The sequence below is a fragment of the Erythrolamprus reginae genome, chromosome 10, assembly GCF_031021105.1.
Source record: "Erythrolamprus reginae isolate rEryReg1 chromosome 10, rEryReg1.hap1, whole genome shotgun sequence".
NCBI classification, from domain to species: domain Eukaryota; kingdom Metazoa; phylum Chordata; class Lepidosauria; order Squamata; family Dipsadidae; genus Erythrolamprus; species Erythrolamprus reginae.
Genome location: NC_091959.1, coordinates 49,783,317 through 49,796,319, shown reverse-complemented (window position 1 = coordinate 49,796,319; position 13,003 = coordinate 49,783,317). Strand labels below are relative to the sequence as shown.

General features: G+C 44.7%; 1 protein-coding gene across 1 annotated transcript in view; it reads right to left on the bottom strand.

Moving 5' to 3' along the window:
* Positions 1 to 433: 433 nt before the first annotated feature.
* Positions 434 to 13,003, bottom strand: part of MYO1H (myosin IH) — a 36,852-nt gene continuing 24,282 nt past the window's right edge. Inside the window, exons 23-32 of the mRNA XM_070763348.1 lie at positions 9,139 to 9,223; positions 8,734 to 8,893; positions 7,969 to 8,052; positions 7,784 to 7,877; positions 5,975 to 6,030; positions 5,712 to 5,847; positions 5,422 to 5,492; positions 4,916 to 5,013; positions 3,703 to 3,802; positions 434 to 1,117 (exon numbers count right to left, since the gene is read on the bottom strand). Coding sequence (XP_070619449.1) covers positions 1,094 to 1,117; positions 3,703 to 3,802; positions 4,916 to 5,013; positions 5,422 to 5,492; positions 5,712 to 5,847; positions 5,975 to 6,030; positions 7,784 to 7,877; positions 7,969 to 8,052; positions 8,734 to 8,893; positions 9,139 to 9,223 — 908 coding nt within the window. The 3' untranslated portion in view covers positions 434 to 1,093. The remainder of the gene's footprint in view (positions 1,118 to 3,702; positions 3,803 to 4,915; positions 5,014 to 5,421; positions 5,493 to 5,711; positions 5,848 to 5,974; positions 6,031 to 7,783; positions 7,878 to 7,968; positions 8,053 to 8,733; positions 8,894 to 9,138; positions 9,224 to 13,003) is intronic.

The window sequence follows — 13,003 nt, the reverse complement described above, 5'->3', positions numbered from 1 at the left end:
GTCCCCCCAATTGTCCATGGGGATCTGGAGCAGAAAGGAGGCAAGACCCTCCCTTTCCCTTGACCCCCAACAAACGGGACTCAAGGGACCCCTGCCTGCCTCAACCATCCTAGAGGCGGCACTTGGGCATCCGTTTCAATAAGGGAGAGAAGGAAGGAGAGAAAGAAGGAAGGAGGGAGGGAGGGAGGAAAACTTGGACATCCGTTTCAATCACCACCTATGATACACTCGGCATCCCTGAATCTGTCTCATCCTGCCTTGAAGCTCTCCAGGCTGACAGCTGTCACGTCCTCTTCTGGAAGGGAATCCCATCAACCAAAGAAACACCTCCCTTGATGTGTCCTCGCTTTCTCACCTGTGACCTTTAGGGAGGGGCCCCTCGTCCTAATATTATGGGATAGAGAAAAGGATTTTATGCACAGGCCTGTGGACGTGAATTTTCCTTTCACCTTTTTAATTTTTCATAAATACATCACAGGTTGCTAATACAGAGAATAACGTGGGGTCATAACTCCAGGAGCGGAAGGACCTTCCGGGACCGACTTGCTTTGTCTCGGAACGAAGAACCTCGGTTTGCATTTCACAAATGGGGCCGATGCCCACCAGGCCCCGCTAACTGCAGAGAATGTGGTTGAAAACAGACTCGCTCGAGGCGCAGGGCAGAGTTCCCCGGCCGGCCATATCACTCCTTTTCCAGTCCTGCTTTAGAAAGGCCGTTTGGAGTCCTTCGTTTTTGGCCTGGAGATTCTTTTCTGGAGTTCTGTGGTTTAAAACCTTGGGGGCTGTTTGGTGCAGTTGGTGGTTAAATTATTGCCAACTGGAAAGTTGAAGCCGAGGATGATGGAAGCACTCGGGCCTCAATCTCTGCATCAGTTCTGGGGAAAGTTCACTCAGGCTGTTCTGGGATTAACGGGTGGGCAGTGTTCACTATCATTGTTTTTAAAAGATGCAAATGACCTCAACTCCTGCAATCTGACCGGGTCAGCATTTGGGCTGGTTTACAAAGACGGCCTCGACCCTCCACGGAGGAGATTTCGGGGACTTTCTTTCCAAGCAGACAGGGATTGGATTTGGTTTCCCCCCAAAACAAACTTCAGGACTTCATCTTGGACGAGACCTTCAGGGTTTAAGCATAAAAAGAATCATTTCGAGATCCGTTCTTTACACTCCGAGGACCTGGAGCCACAGAAACGCCAATGGAGAAACGGTTTCCTCTTTAAATAAAAAAGGGAAGTTTGTTCCAAGCATCTACTACACTCTTTCAGTCAAATCATATTTTCTCACGTGGCTTCTGATCTTCCCCCCAACTGACCTCAGATTGTGCCCCCTTGTTGTTGGGTTCACTTTCCTATTGAAAACCTTAGAAACATAGAAGATTGACGGCAGAAAAAGGCCTCCTGGTCCACCTCGTCTGCCCTTATGCTATTTCCTGTATTTTATCTTAGGATGGATCTGTGTTTATCCCAGGCAGGTTTCAATTCAGTGACTGGATTGACCATCCACGTCTGCTGAAAGTTTGTTCCAGGCATCTACTACTCTGTCATCAAAGAATATTTTCTCACGTGACTTCTGACCTTTCCCCCAACAAACTTCAGATTGTGTCCCCTTGTTCTTGTGTTCACTTTCCTATTAAAAACACTTCCCTCCTGGACCTCATTTAATCCTTTAACATATTTAAATGTTTCGATCATGTCCCCCCTTTTCCTTCTGTCCTCCAGACCAGCGTTTCCCAACCGGTGTGCCGCGGCTCCTACCCGATGCCGCGGTTTCTGGCGCTCTCCTGCTGGGCCCCAAAGAAGGAAGGCAGGAAGAAGGAGAGCTCCATTCTTCGCGCCTTTCCCCCGCCTTCCTTCTTTGGGGCCCAGCAGCAGAGCGCCAGAAACCGCGGCATCGAGCAGGAACCGGGAGGTCGCAGGCACCGGCATGGCAGCGCCCCGCCCAGCTGGAGTTTCCCTGTCGTCGTCGGCACACCTGGCCGTGTCGTCGTCAGCAAGTGTCCTTTGGGGCCCGGCGGGAGGGCACTGGCGGTGGGAGCGGGAGGGGCGCTGCAGCGGCGCAGGCAGTCGCGGGGAGATGGCGGGGGGCGGCTGCAGCGGCCCCGGGCACCGTTCCCTGTAGGCTTTTCCAGGGGTGCGCAGGGAGCCGCAGCCACCCGCCCGCCTGCTGGATTTCCCTCCGCGCAGCTGGGGAGGTGGATTCGCCGCCCCCGCCAGCCCAATCTCCCTCCAGTGGCTGGTGACGCAGATCTACCGCCCTCGCCAGCCTGATCTCCCTCCGTGGGGGGGTGGGGGGCGACGAACCGACGACCGGGGGCTGTCCGTCCGTGTTGGGTGGTGCAGGGCAGGCACAGGCAGCCCCAGGGGAGAACAAGGGAGGGAGGGAAAGGAAAGAGAGAGAAAGGGAGGGAGAGAAAATTGAATGAAGGAGGGAGAGAAAGAAAGAGTAAGAAGTAGAAAGGATAGAGAAAAAGGAAGAGAAAGGGAGGGGGAGAAAGGAAAGAGAGAGAAAGGGAGGGAGAGAAAGAAAGAGTAAGAAGTAGAAAGGATAGAGAAAAAGGAAGAGAAAGGGAGGGGGAGAAAGGAAAGAGGGAGAAAGGGAGGGAGAGAAAGAAAGAGTAAGAAGTAGAAAGGATAGAGAAAAAGGAAGAGAAAGGGAGGGGGAGAAAGGAAAGAGGGAGAAAGGGAGGGAGAAAAAGAAAGTAAGAAGTAGAAAGGATAGAGAAAAAGTAAGAGAAAGGGAGGGGGAGAAAGGAAAGAGGGAGGAAGGGGGGAGAGAAAGAAGATATGAAGGAGGGAGAAAAAGAAAGAGAGATAGGAAGGAAAGAGGGAGAGAAAGGAATGAGAGAGAAAGGGAGGGAGAGAAAGGGAATGAAAGAGGGAGAAGGGGTGAGAGATAGAAAGGATAGACAGAAAGGGAGAGAAAGGAAAGAGAGAAAGGGAGGGAGAGGAAGGAAAGAGATGAGAGAGGAAGGAGGAGACAGAAAGAGAGGAAGGAAGGAAGAGAAAGAAAGAGGGATGGAGAGGGAAAGGAAGGAAGAGAGAGAAAGAGGGAGGGAGAGAGAAATAGAGCGAAAGGGAGGAAGAGAGATTGTTTTTGTCCAAACTTTTTTTAGCGCCCCCCCCTCCATGTTCCCCAGGATTTTGAAAATATGAAAAATGTGCCGCGGCTCCAAAAAGGTTGGGAAACATTGCTCCAGACTCTACAGACTGAGTCCATGAAGTCTTTCCTGACACGTTTTATGCTTCAGACCTTCCACCATTCTTGTAGCCCGTCTTCGGACCCCTTCAATTTTGTCAATATCTCTTTTTATAGGTAAGGTCTCCAGAACTGGACCCAGTATTATTCCAAATGGGGTCTCATCACCAGCGCTTTATACAGTGGGATCATAATCTCCCTCTTCCTGCTTGTGACACCTCTAGCTATGCAGCCAAGCATCCTACTCACTTTTCCTACTGACTGACCGCACGGTTCACCCATTTTGAGACTGTCGGAAATCACGACCCCTCAATCCTTCTCTCCTGGAGTTTTTGCTGGCACAGAGCAGCATTGGCTAAGAGCGAATCCCCAGAGGTCAATTGCCTCCACCGAACCTCTTTCCATCTTTTGAGGGGGGGAACCGCCGATTGGCCGGGGAGGGAAATAATATTCAGACGCGGCTGGAGGCCCCAAAGCACCCTGGGGTTATGCGCTCTGGAGGCTTACCACGGTCAGTTGTCCATTTTTGGCTTTGTAGACGTGAGGCTCCTGCCCGGTGGTGAAGACCATGGTTCCTTCTTTCCCGGGACTGATCTGGAACTGGAGGCTGTGATAAAAGCCAGAGGCCAGGCTCAGCCGCAGAGGGAGACTAGGCAATGTTGCCTGGTGGAGCCTGGGGGAAGAGCCTTCTCTGTGGCGGCCCCGGCCCTCTGGAATCAGCTCCCTCCGGAGATCCACACTGCCCCCACCCTCCTCGCCTTCCGCAAGAGCCTCAAGACTCACACCACCAGGCTTGGAGCCATTAGACCCCAGCCCCCTGGCCTAATGAATGTAATACATGTTCACTGTGTAAATGGTAGTGACTGGTTTTAATATTACTGAGGTTTTAGATAAATTTTTTTAAATTAATTGGATTGCAATGTATTGTTTTTTTTAAATTTATTTATTTATTTATTATTTGGATTTGTATGCCGCCCCTCTCCGAAGACTCGGGGCGGCTCACAACAAGTGGAACAAATCATAAATAATCCGACTAAATTTAAAATATTTGAAGATTTAAAAAACCCCATATACTAACAGACACGCACACAAGCATACCATGTATAAATTAAACATGCCCAGGGGGAGATGTTTCAGTTCCCCCATGCCTGACGGCAAAGGTGGGTTTTAAGGAGTTTACGGAAGGCAGGAAGAGTAGGGGCAGTTCTAATCTCCGGGGGGAGCTGGTTCCAGAGGGCCGGTGCCGCCACAGAGAAGAAGGCTCTTCCCCTGGGGCCCGCCAACCGACATTGTTATGTTTTGAGTTAAGAAAATAAATACACTGCTCAAAATAAATAAAAGGAACCCTTAAACAACACAACATAACTCCAAGTCAATCAAACTTCTGTGAAATCAAACTGTCCACTTAGGAAGAAACATTGATTGACCATCAATTTCACCTGCTGTGGTGCCCATTCAACTTTGTACAGAACAAAATATTCCATGAGAATTCATTCAGACCCAGGATGTGTTATTTGAGGTTCCCTTTATTTATTTATTTTTGGGCCACGTAGTTTGGGACATTTAAGTTGTTCAGGATCCAGGCTCTAACTGCCCTGCGTGGTGAAAGGGAAGCCTTAAATTACTGGACCTTTCTCCAGTGAGCTCCACCCAAGTGGTATTAAAAGCAAACACACACGCGTGCCAGGACTGCCACCACAAAGGCCACCCCCCACTTTACCTTCCCTGGACCACGGCCACCAGGTCCGGCCTCTTGGCTAGCATGCAGAGCTTGGTGACGGTCTCAAAAACGTGGTCGCACCGCAGGATGGCGTCTCCCTGCAAGGAAGGTCGGAGGAGGGAGACCCTCGTTTCTGACCCCGTCCTGAAGCAGGAGGGTCTCCAGGAGGAGGAAATGAACAATGACAACCACAACAAGAGAGTCGGGAGGGACCTTGGAGGTCTTCTAGCCCAACCCTCTGCTTAGGCACAGAACCCTACATGACTTCAGACGGATGGTGATCCAACCTCTGCTTCAATGCTTCCATTCACAACTTCTGGTGGCAAGCTGTTCCACGGAATAATTGTCCTCACTTGTTAGGAAATTCCTCCTTAGTTCTCAGTTGCTTCTCTCCTTGTTTAGTTTCCACCCATCGCTTCCTGTCCTGCCCCCAGGGGCTTTGGAGAATGGCTGGACCCCCTCTCCTTTGGGGCCACCCCTGAGACACTGTCCGAAATCCCTCTCACCTTCTCCTGCTTGTTGTCTTCTGGGACGTGAAGGACGAAGATGCCGTCGCTGAGGCTGCTGGTGGAAACGCCTGGCCGAAAAGAAAGGGACACAGAGCGAGTGACCCAGAGGGAGCAGAGCTCCCCCTGCCCCATGGGGTCCATTTCATGGAAAGGGGGAAGGAGGCCTCCACTCTTCCTTTAAAAGTCTCCTTAGTCGAGCGGACACTTTCACGCCTCTGGTGAAATTGCACAGATGGAGCCCTGCGCTCTCCCTCCACTTGTCTCTGAGAAGCGACCCCAGCGGTCACCTTTGAGGGCGGCGTACTCAATCTTCTGCTTGATCCTGGCTGTCTCCACCACGTAAGCGGCCACCCGGGTGAGGACCAGCAGTCGCTCTCGGGGCTTGAACCCGTTCCGGTCGTATTTCACCACCGCTGTGACATACTGGAAAGCGGCAGGAGAGACCGGGGGGGTGGGGGGGTCAGGAACCGCAGCAGGGCCGGGAGGAGACCCTGAGAGCGGCTGGGACCTGCCCCCTGGCTCACCTGTGGGCTGCCCTCCTCTGCCTTACCTGGACCTTCTCGTGGCGGATCATCTGCAGGACTTTGGGGCACAGGTCACTCTCACCTGGGGGGGGGAGAAGGGGGCAGAAAGCGCTTCTGAGGCCCTCAAAGAAACGGCAGGAAGGCCAGGCCACTCCACTGATTGAACTACATGGCATCAGGCCAGAACACCTCCGGGACCACCTTCTGCCGCACGAATCCCAGCGGCCAATCAGGTCCCACAGGGGCTTGTTGACTAAACAATGCCGTTTGGCAGGACCCAGGGGAAGAGCCTTCTTTGTGGCGGCCCCAGCCCTATGGCATCAACTCATCTTTTAAAATTTGGTATGCATAATCCAACAAATGCCTCCTTTACACCTGGACAAAAATTAATAAGAAACATAGAAACATAGAAGTCTGACGGCAGAAAAAGACCTCATGGTCCATCTAGTCTGCCCTTATACTATTTTCTGTATTTTATCTTAGGATGGATCTATGTTTATCCCAGGCATGTTTAAATTCAGTTACTGTGGATTTATCTACTACATCTGCTGGAAGTTTGTTCCAAGGATCTACTACTATTTCAGTAAAATAATATTTTCTCATGTTGCTTTTGATCTTTCCCCCAACTAACTTCAGATTGTGTCCCCTTGTTCTTGGGTTCACTTTCCTATTAAAAACACTTCCCTCCTGGACCTTATTTAACCCTTTAACGTATTTAAATGTTTCGATCATGTCCCCCCTTTTCCTTCTGTCCTCCAGACTCTACAGATTGAGTTCATGAAGTCTTTCCTGATACGTTTTATGCTTAAGACCTTCCACCATTTTTGTAGCCCGTCTTTGGACCCGTTCAATTTTATCCATCTCTTTTTGTAGGTGAGGTCTCCAGAACTGAAAACAGTATTCCAAATGTGGTCTCACCAGCGCTCTATATAGCGTGATCACGATCTCCCTCTTCCTGCTTGTTATACCTCTAACTATGCAGCCAAGCATCCTACTTGCTTTCCCTACCGCCTGACTGCACTGCTCACCCATTTTGAGACTGTCAGAAATCACTACCCCTAAATCCTTCTCTTCTGAAGTTTTTGCTAACACAGAACTGTCAAACTCAGATTGAGGATTCCTTTTCCCCAAGTGCATTATTTTACATTTGGAAACATTAAACTGCAGTTTCCATTGCTTTGACCATTTATCTAGTAAAGCTAAATCATTTACCATATTACAGATGCCTCCAGGAATTAATAATAATAATAATAATTTATTAGATTTGTATGCCGCCCCTCTCCGAATTACTCTTTCCCATATATCCTTAATATCAATTCCATGTATATCTCTTAACCCTACTTTTATAACAATTGCCCTTTAACAAAGAAAAGAAAGGAAAAAGAAATATTCCCACTCATATTGACTAAATCCTAAATTTTATCTAACCATGACAGGGATCAAGATTATATCAATTCGGGGGGGGGGGGGGGGTCCAAATAGTTTATTGTGTATGTCCCAGTAAACCTAATTAGTCATAGTTCCCCCTGGCAGGTAAAACAAGAAAGAAAGGTAAAGGAAAAAAGGTGTCTCTCTTTCAGGCATCTCATGTGAACCCAGTATAGTCATCGTACCCTACACTCACTTTCGTGGTACAAAAAAACCCATTAAAATCCTCACACTCTCTTTCATATCACTGTAAATCCTCCTTTCGGTTTCAGGTGCTCAGGTGACCCTTGGGAGCCTCCTGACCCCCCATTCTATGCTTCCCCTGACACCCGCCCCCAAATTACACCCAGACAGGAAGGGAGGGAGGGAGGGCCCTTCATTTGAGCCGGGGCCACTCACTCACTCACCCAGCCGGCTGTCCAGAAATGGCTGGTCCAGACTTTCCACGTAGCCCACTTTCCTCCCAGAGAAGATGGCACTGGCCAGGGCTTTCTGCTCCATCTGTTTGGGGGTGGAAGAAGAAGCGACGTCCGGCTTCAGCCCCCTGGGGACCCCTGGGAGACCCTCGCCTGAAAGGGCCTCAGCCCCTCACCTGGGCCTTCTTCTCGGGGCTGATTCCACAGCAATATTTCCGGACCAGGTTCCTCTTGCAGAGGGTCTTCAGGAGGGCAGAGGTCTGGGGGGTGGAAGGGGAGACGACGGACGTGAGATGGACACTAGAGTCGGCCCCAGACGATGCCCCCACTCACGACCCCCAGTTTGGGGCATGTCAAATTTACTGATTGATTTATGAGGCTTCTATGCCGCCCTTCTCGAAGCGACTCAAGGTGTCGTACAACATTGTCAATGCAAACAGTATATATGAGAACTCTTATTATTTTTAAAAAGACATATACAAAAGTAATAAAAACCTAAATATGTGGTCATTCAACCAATTCATCATTCACACCGGTCGGTGACAATCGTGTGGCTCACGCCCCCCCCACCCCTGGCCACTGTCAGAGCTGGGTCTTCAGAGCTTTACCAAAGACCAGGAGGGAGGAGGATCTCCGGGGGGGATTCGTTCCAGAGGGCCGGGGCCACCACAGAGAAGGCTCTTCCCCTAGGCCCTGCCAGACGACATTGTTTGGCCGATGGGACCTGGATAAGGCCGACTCTGTGGTGGGACCTGACGGGACGAAGTATAGGAGACCGTCTCAATCTGACGACCCCTCAGCCAACCCCAGGGGAGGCCCACCCTCCCTAGAGCGACACCCCCTGGCCCCCCTGCCAGAACCCCCCAAGCAGAGGCCTCCTCCCTGGACTCTGCAGCCGACTGCCCCTGAACACGGAGGCTGCCCACCAAGGCCGTTCTCACTTGTTGCAGGATCTCGGGCGGCTTGAGCCAGCTCTTGTCCAGCACGGTCTTGGGAATGAGGTCCCTGAGTTTCAGGAGGTAGGTGTGCTGCACAAACCTCACAAAGTCCACGTTGTCGGCATTCAGGGGCTCCCTGCGGTGGATGAAGCCTTTCAAGAACCTTCAGAAGGGAGAGAGGCAATGGTCAGCACCCTCCTTCCTCCGTCCCCAGCCCCCCCCAGCTGTGTAGGCATGCGTGTGTCTACAGACCCCCGTGCGAGACACGGAATAAGTCTTCGGAGAAGGGCGGCATACAAGTCTAATAATAATAATAACAACCCGGTGAGCAGGGACTCCCTCGGATGGCTCCTCAGGGCTGAGAGGCAACGGAAAGGGAGGGGGGGGAGTCCCAGGCAGGACACTCACTTGTGGATTGTCTCCACTGCCCACATCCTCTTCTTGGCCAGCCTGCGCGCCAGCACCCCCCTCCAGGCCGCCTCCAGCAGGATGGCTGCAAGGCAGAAAGAGACCCCCCCCCCCCAGCTCAGCCAGGAGAAACATAGAAAACACAGAAGAAGGTGGACGGCAGAAGAAGACCTCCTGGTCCATCTCGTCTGCCCTTATACGATTCCCTGCATTTTATCTCTGCAGGATGGATCTGTGTTTATCCCAGGCATGTAAGGTAATTCTACCGGCGTCATTTTGGAAAATGAGTTCAGAATTAGCATTAAAAGATGTATGGCGAGAACAGCATTTAAAAGATAAACAGTATACTTTTTACTCCAACCCGCATAAGACATGGTCTAGAATTGACATGGCTTGGGCCCCTTTGCACATAATGGAACAAATAAGCGAAATAGAAATAGAGACAAATACTTGGGCGGATCATAACCCCTTATCCTTATATTGGAAAGGTAAAAGGAGAATAAAGAATTGGTCAATGAATAGAACTATAATAACAGATCCTGAATATAAGAAATGGATAGAGAAGGAATTAGAGATTTTTTAAAAAATAAATAAAAATACAGATACCACACCTCAAAATTTATGGGATACAACTAAAGCATATATACGTGGACTAACAATATCATTTATAGCAAAAAAAAATAAAGAAAAGAAAAAATATCAAGGAGCATTAATAGAAGAATTAAGAAAATTAGAAACTTCAATGCAAAAAGAGGACAAGGATGACAAATTAAAAAACCAGAGAGAATTAATAAGACATAAACTGAGATTAATAGAACAAGAATCGATTGTAGAAAAGCTAAAGAGAGCAAAACAAGATTATTTTGAGCATGCGAATAAACCGGGAAGATGGCTGGCATATAAACTAAGAAAAGAGAGAGAAAATAAAATTATAAAAAATTTGATAGATTCAAAAGGTACAATAAAACATAGAAGAGAAGATAAAAAGGAAATAGTATCGGAATTTTATAAACAATTATATAAGAAAGAAGAGATAAGTGAGGATTTAATTTTTAAATATCTGGAAAAAATAGAACTTCCAGTCTTAACCGAAACACAACAGCAAAGATTAAATAGACCTATTACAGATATAGAATTAAAACAATCTATAAAGAATAAAAAAAATAACAAAGCGACTGGTCCAGACGCAAAACCAGCTGAATTTTATAAATTAGAATTAGAAATACTTTTTTCAAATATGCTTGAGATATATAATCAAATATTGACAATAGGTAAATTACCAAAAACCTGGTCAGAAACTTTAATAACTTTAATACATAAGGCTGATACTCAGAAAGAAAAAATCGAAAATTATAGACCCATATCATTGTTGAACGTTGATTATAAAATCTTTATATCAATATTTGCTAATAGACTTAAAAGTATTATAAATAATATGATACATAGTGATCAAAATGGATTCTTACCAGGAAGACAAATCAAAAATAATTTAAGAATAATAGTTAACACTCTGGAATACTATGAGCAGCATCCAGAAAAGCAAATGGCACTAATATTTTTGGATGCCAAAAAAGCATTTGACAACGTGGATTGGAATTTTATGAAAATACAATTAAATAAGATGGAAGTAGGAACAAATTTTTTTAATATAATAGACGCTATATATTCTGAACAAACTGCTAAAATTATTATAAACAGTGAACAGACAGAAAAAGTAGTTATACAAAGAGGAGTAAGACAAGGTTGCCCAATATCACCATTGTTATTTATTCTAACTTTAGAAGCATTGTTGATAAAAATAAGAGCGGATAAGGAAATAAAAGGATTGGAAATCAGAAAGGAAACTTATAAAACACAAGCATTTGCTGACGATGTAGTGTTTGTTTTGGATGACCCAATAGAATCTATTTTAAACTTAACAAATGTGATAGAAGAATATGGGAAAGTCGCAGGATTGAAAATAAACAAGGAAAAGACACAGATATTAACAAAAAATATGACTGAAACACAGAGAAAATATTTAGGAGAATTATCAAACATGAAGATCACGAAAAAAGTTAAATATTTAGGGATATGGATGACTTCTAAAGCCTTATCCTTAAAAAATGATAATTATTTAAAATTATTAAGTCAGATTAAAAAAGACTTAGAAATATGGAGTAATTTGCAATTATCACTCGTAGGAAGAATCTCCACAGTTAAAATGAACATTCTTCCAAAAATATTGTTTCTTTTCCAAGTGATCCCAATAAATCCAGGTACGAAATTTTTTGCTGACTTGAATAAGATAATAAAAAAATTTATTTGGCAAGGTAAAAAATCAAGAATAAAACAAAATTCACTAGAAGATCGTAAGGAAAGAGGAGGCCTAGGTCTCCCAAATTGGAAACTATATTATCATGCCACAGCCTTGACATGGATAAAAGAATGGCTGACATTAGAAAATCAAAGATTACTCAATCTAGAAGGTCACGACCTAATGGTCGGATGGCAGGCATTTGTATGGTATGACAAATTAAAAACTCGCTCATATTTCAAAAACAATGTTATTAGGAAAGCATTAATAGAAGTGTGGAATGAAATAAAGAAAAATCACTTTTTAGTTATGCCAGAATGGGTTTCACCCTTTGAAGCTATTGTACACCCGAATCTTAAAGGAAAAGGTAAGATCTGGAAATATAGTGACTTGTTAGATAACCAATTAAAACTAAGAACAAAACAAGAGTTATACGAGTTAGGTATAGATTTAGATTGGTGGCATTATATGCAGATTAGTTCTAGATACCAAATAGACATAAAGACTTATATTTTTAAAAAAGAAAATAATGTATTGAGTAAATTATTATTCCAAAGTCAAACAAAGACAATTGGAAATGTTTATAAATATTTATTAAATCATAGAACGATAGGTTGGATATTGAAAGATAATATGATCAGTTGGTGCAAAAATTTTGGTAAAGAGATTGATATAGATACTTGGGAAAAGGTATGGAAGTATAATTGGAAAATAACAAAATCAATCTCTTTCAAAGAAAATCAAATTAAGATGTTTTATAGATGGCACCTTCCACCATATAGAATTTCTAAAATGTTTCCATCTGTATCGCCTATTTGTTGGAAATGCAAAAAAGAAGTTGGCACATATTATCATGCATGGTGGACCTGTTCTGAGACAAAAATATTTTGGAATAAAGTAGAGAATTGGATAAATGAAATAACAAAGGAGAAGATCGAAAAATCTCCTGAATTTTTCCTATTGGGTATTTCAAATATAAAGTACAAAAAAGAAATTTACTATTTAATAATACATATATTGGCGGCGGCACGAATAGCATTTGCACAGAAATGGAAAGAAAAGACGATACCGAAAGACACGGAGGTATTTAAAAAAATTATAGAATGTGCAGAATTAGACATGATGACTAAACGTTTGAATAACCAAACTGAAACAGAATTTTACAAAATATGGGATAAAGTATATGATTGGTGGAATGTTAAAAATAGTACAAAAAATTAAATATATAAGAATAAATGACTATTTGAAAAATTATAAGATAGAATTAAATAGTTTATATGATAACTTAGAAGTGTTTATTTTATTTTCTTCTTGTATTACTAATAATTTGTTTATTGTTCTTCATATATATGTATATATATACAAATATATCATCTTTAAAAAACAAAACAAAACAAAGAAATTTAATTAATGATTTTAATCTTAAAAACACAAAATTAAATTTAATGATAAAGTAATCTGCTAAGATCTGGTAATAGTTAAGAGTTTTTTATATTCTGTATTAGTGAGACTTCTACGATAAGCAGAGCAATGGTAGCTCCTTAAATGTTCAGTGTTGTATGTTTGTTT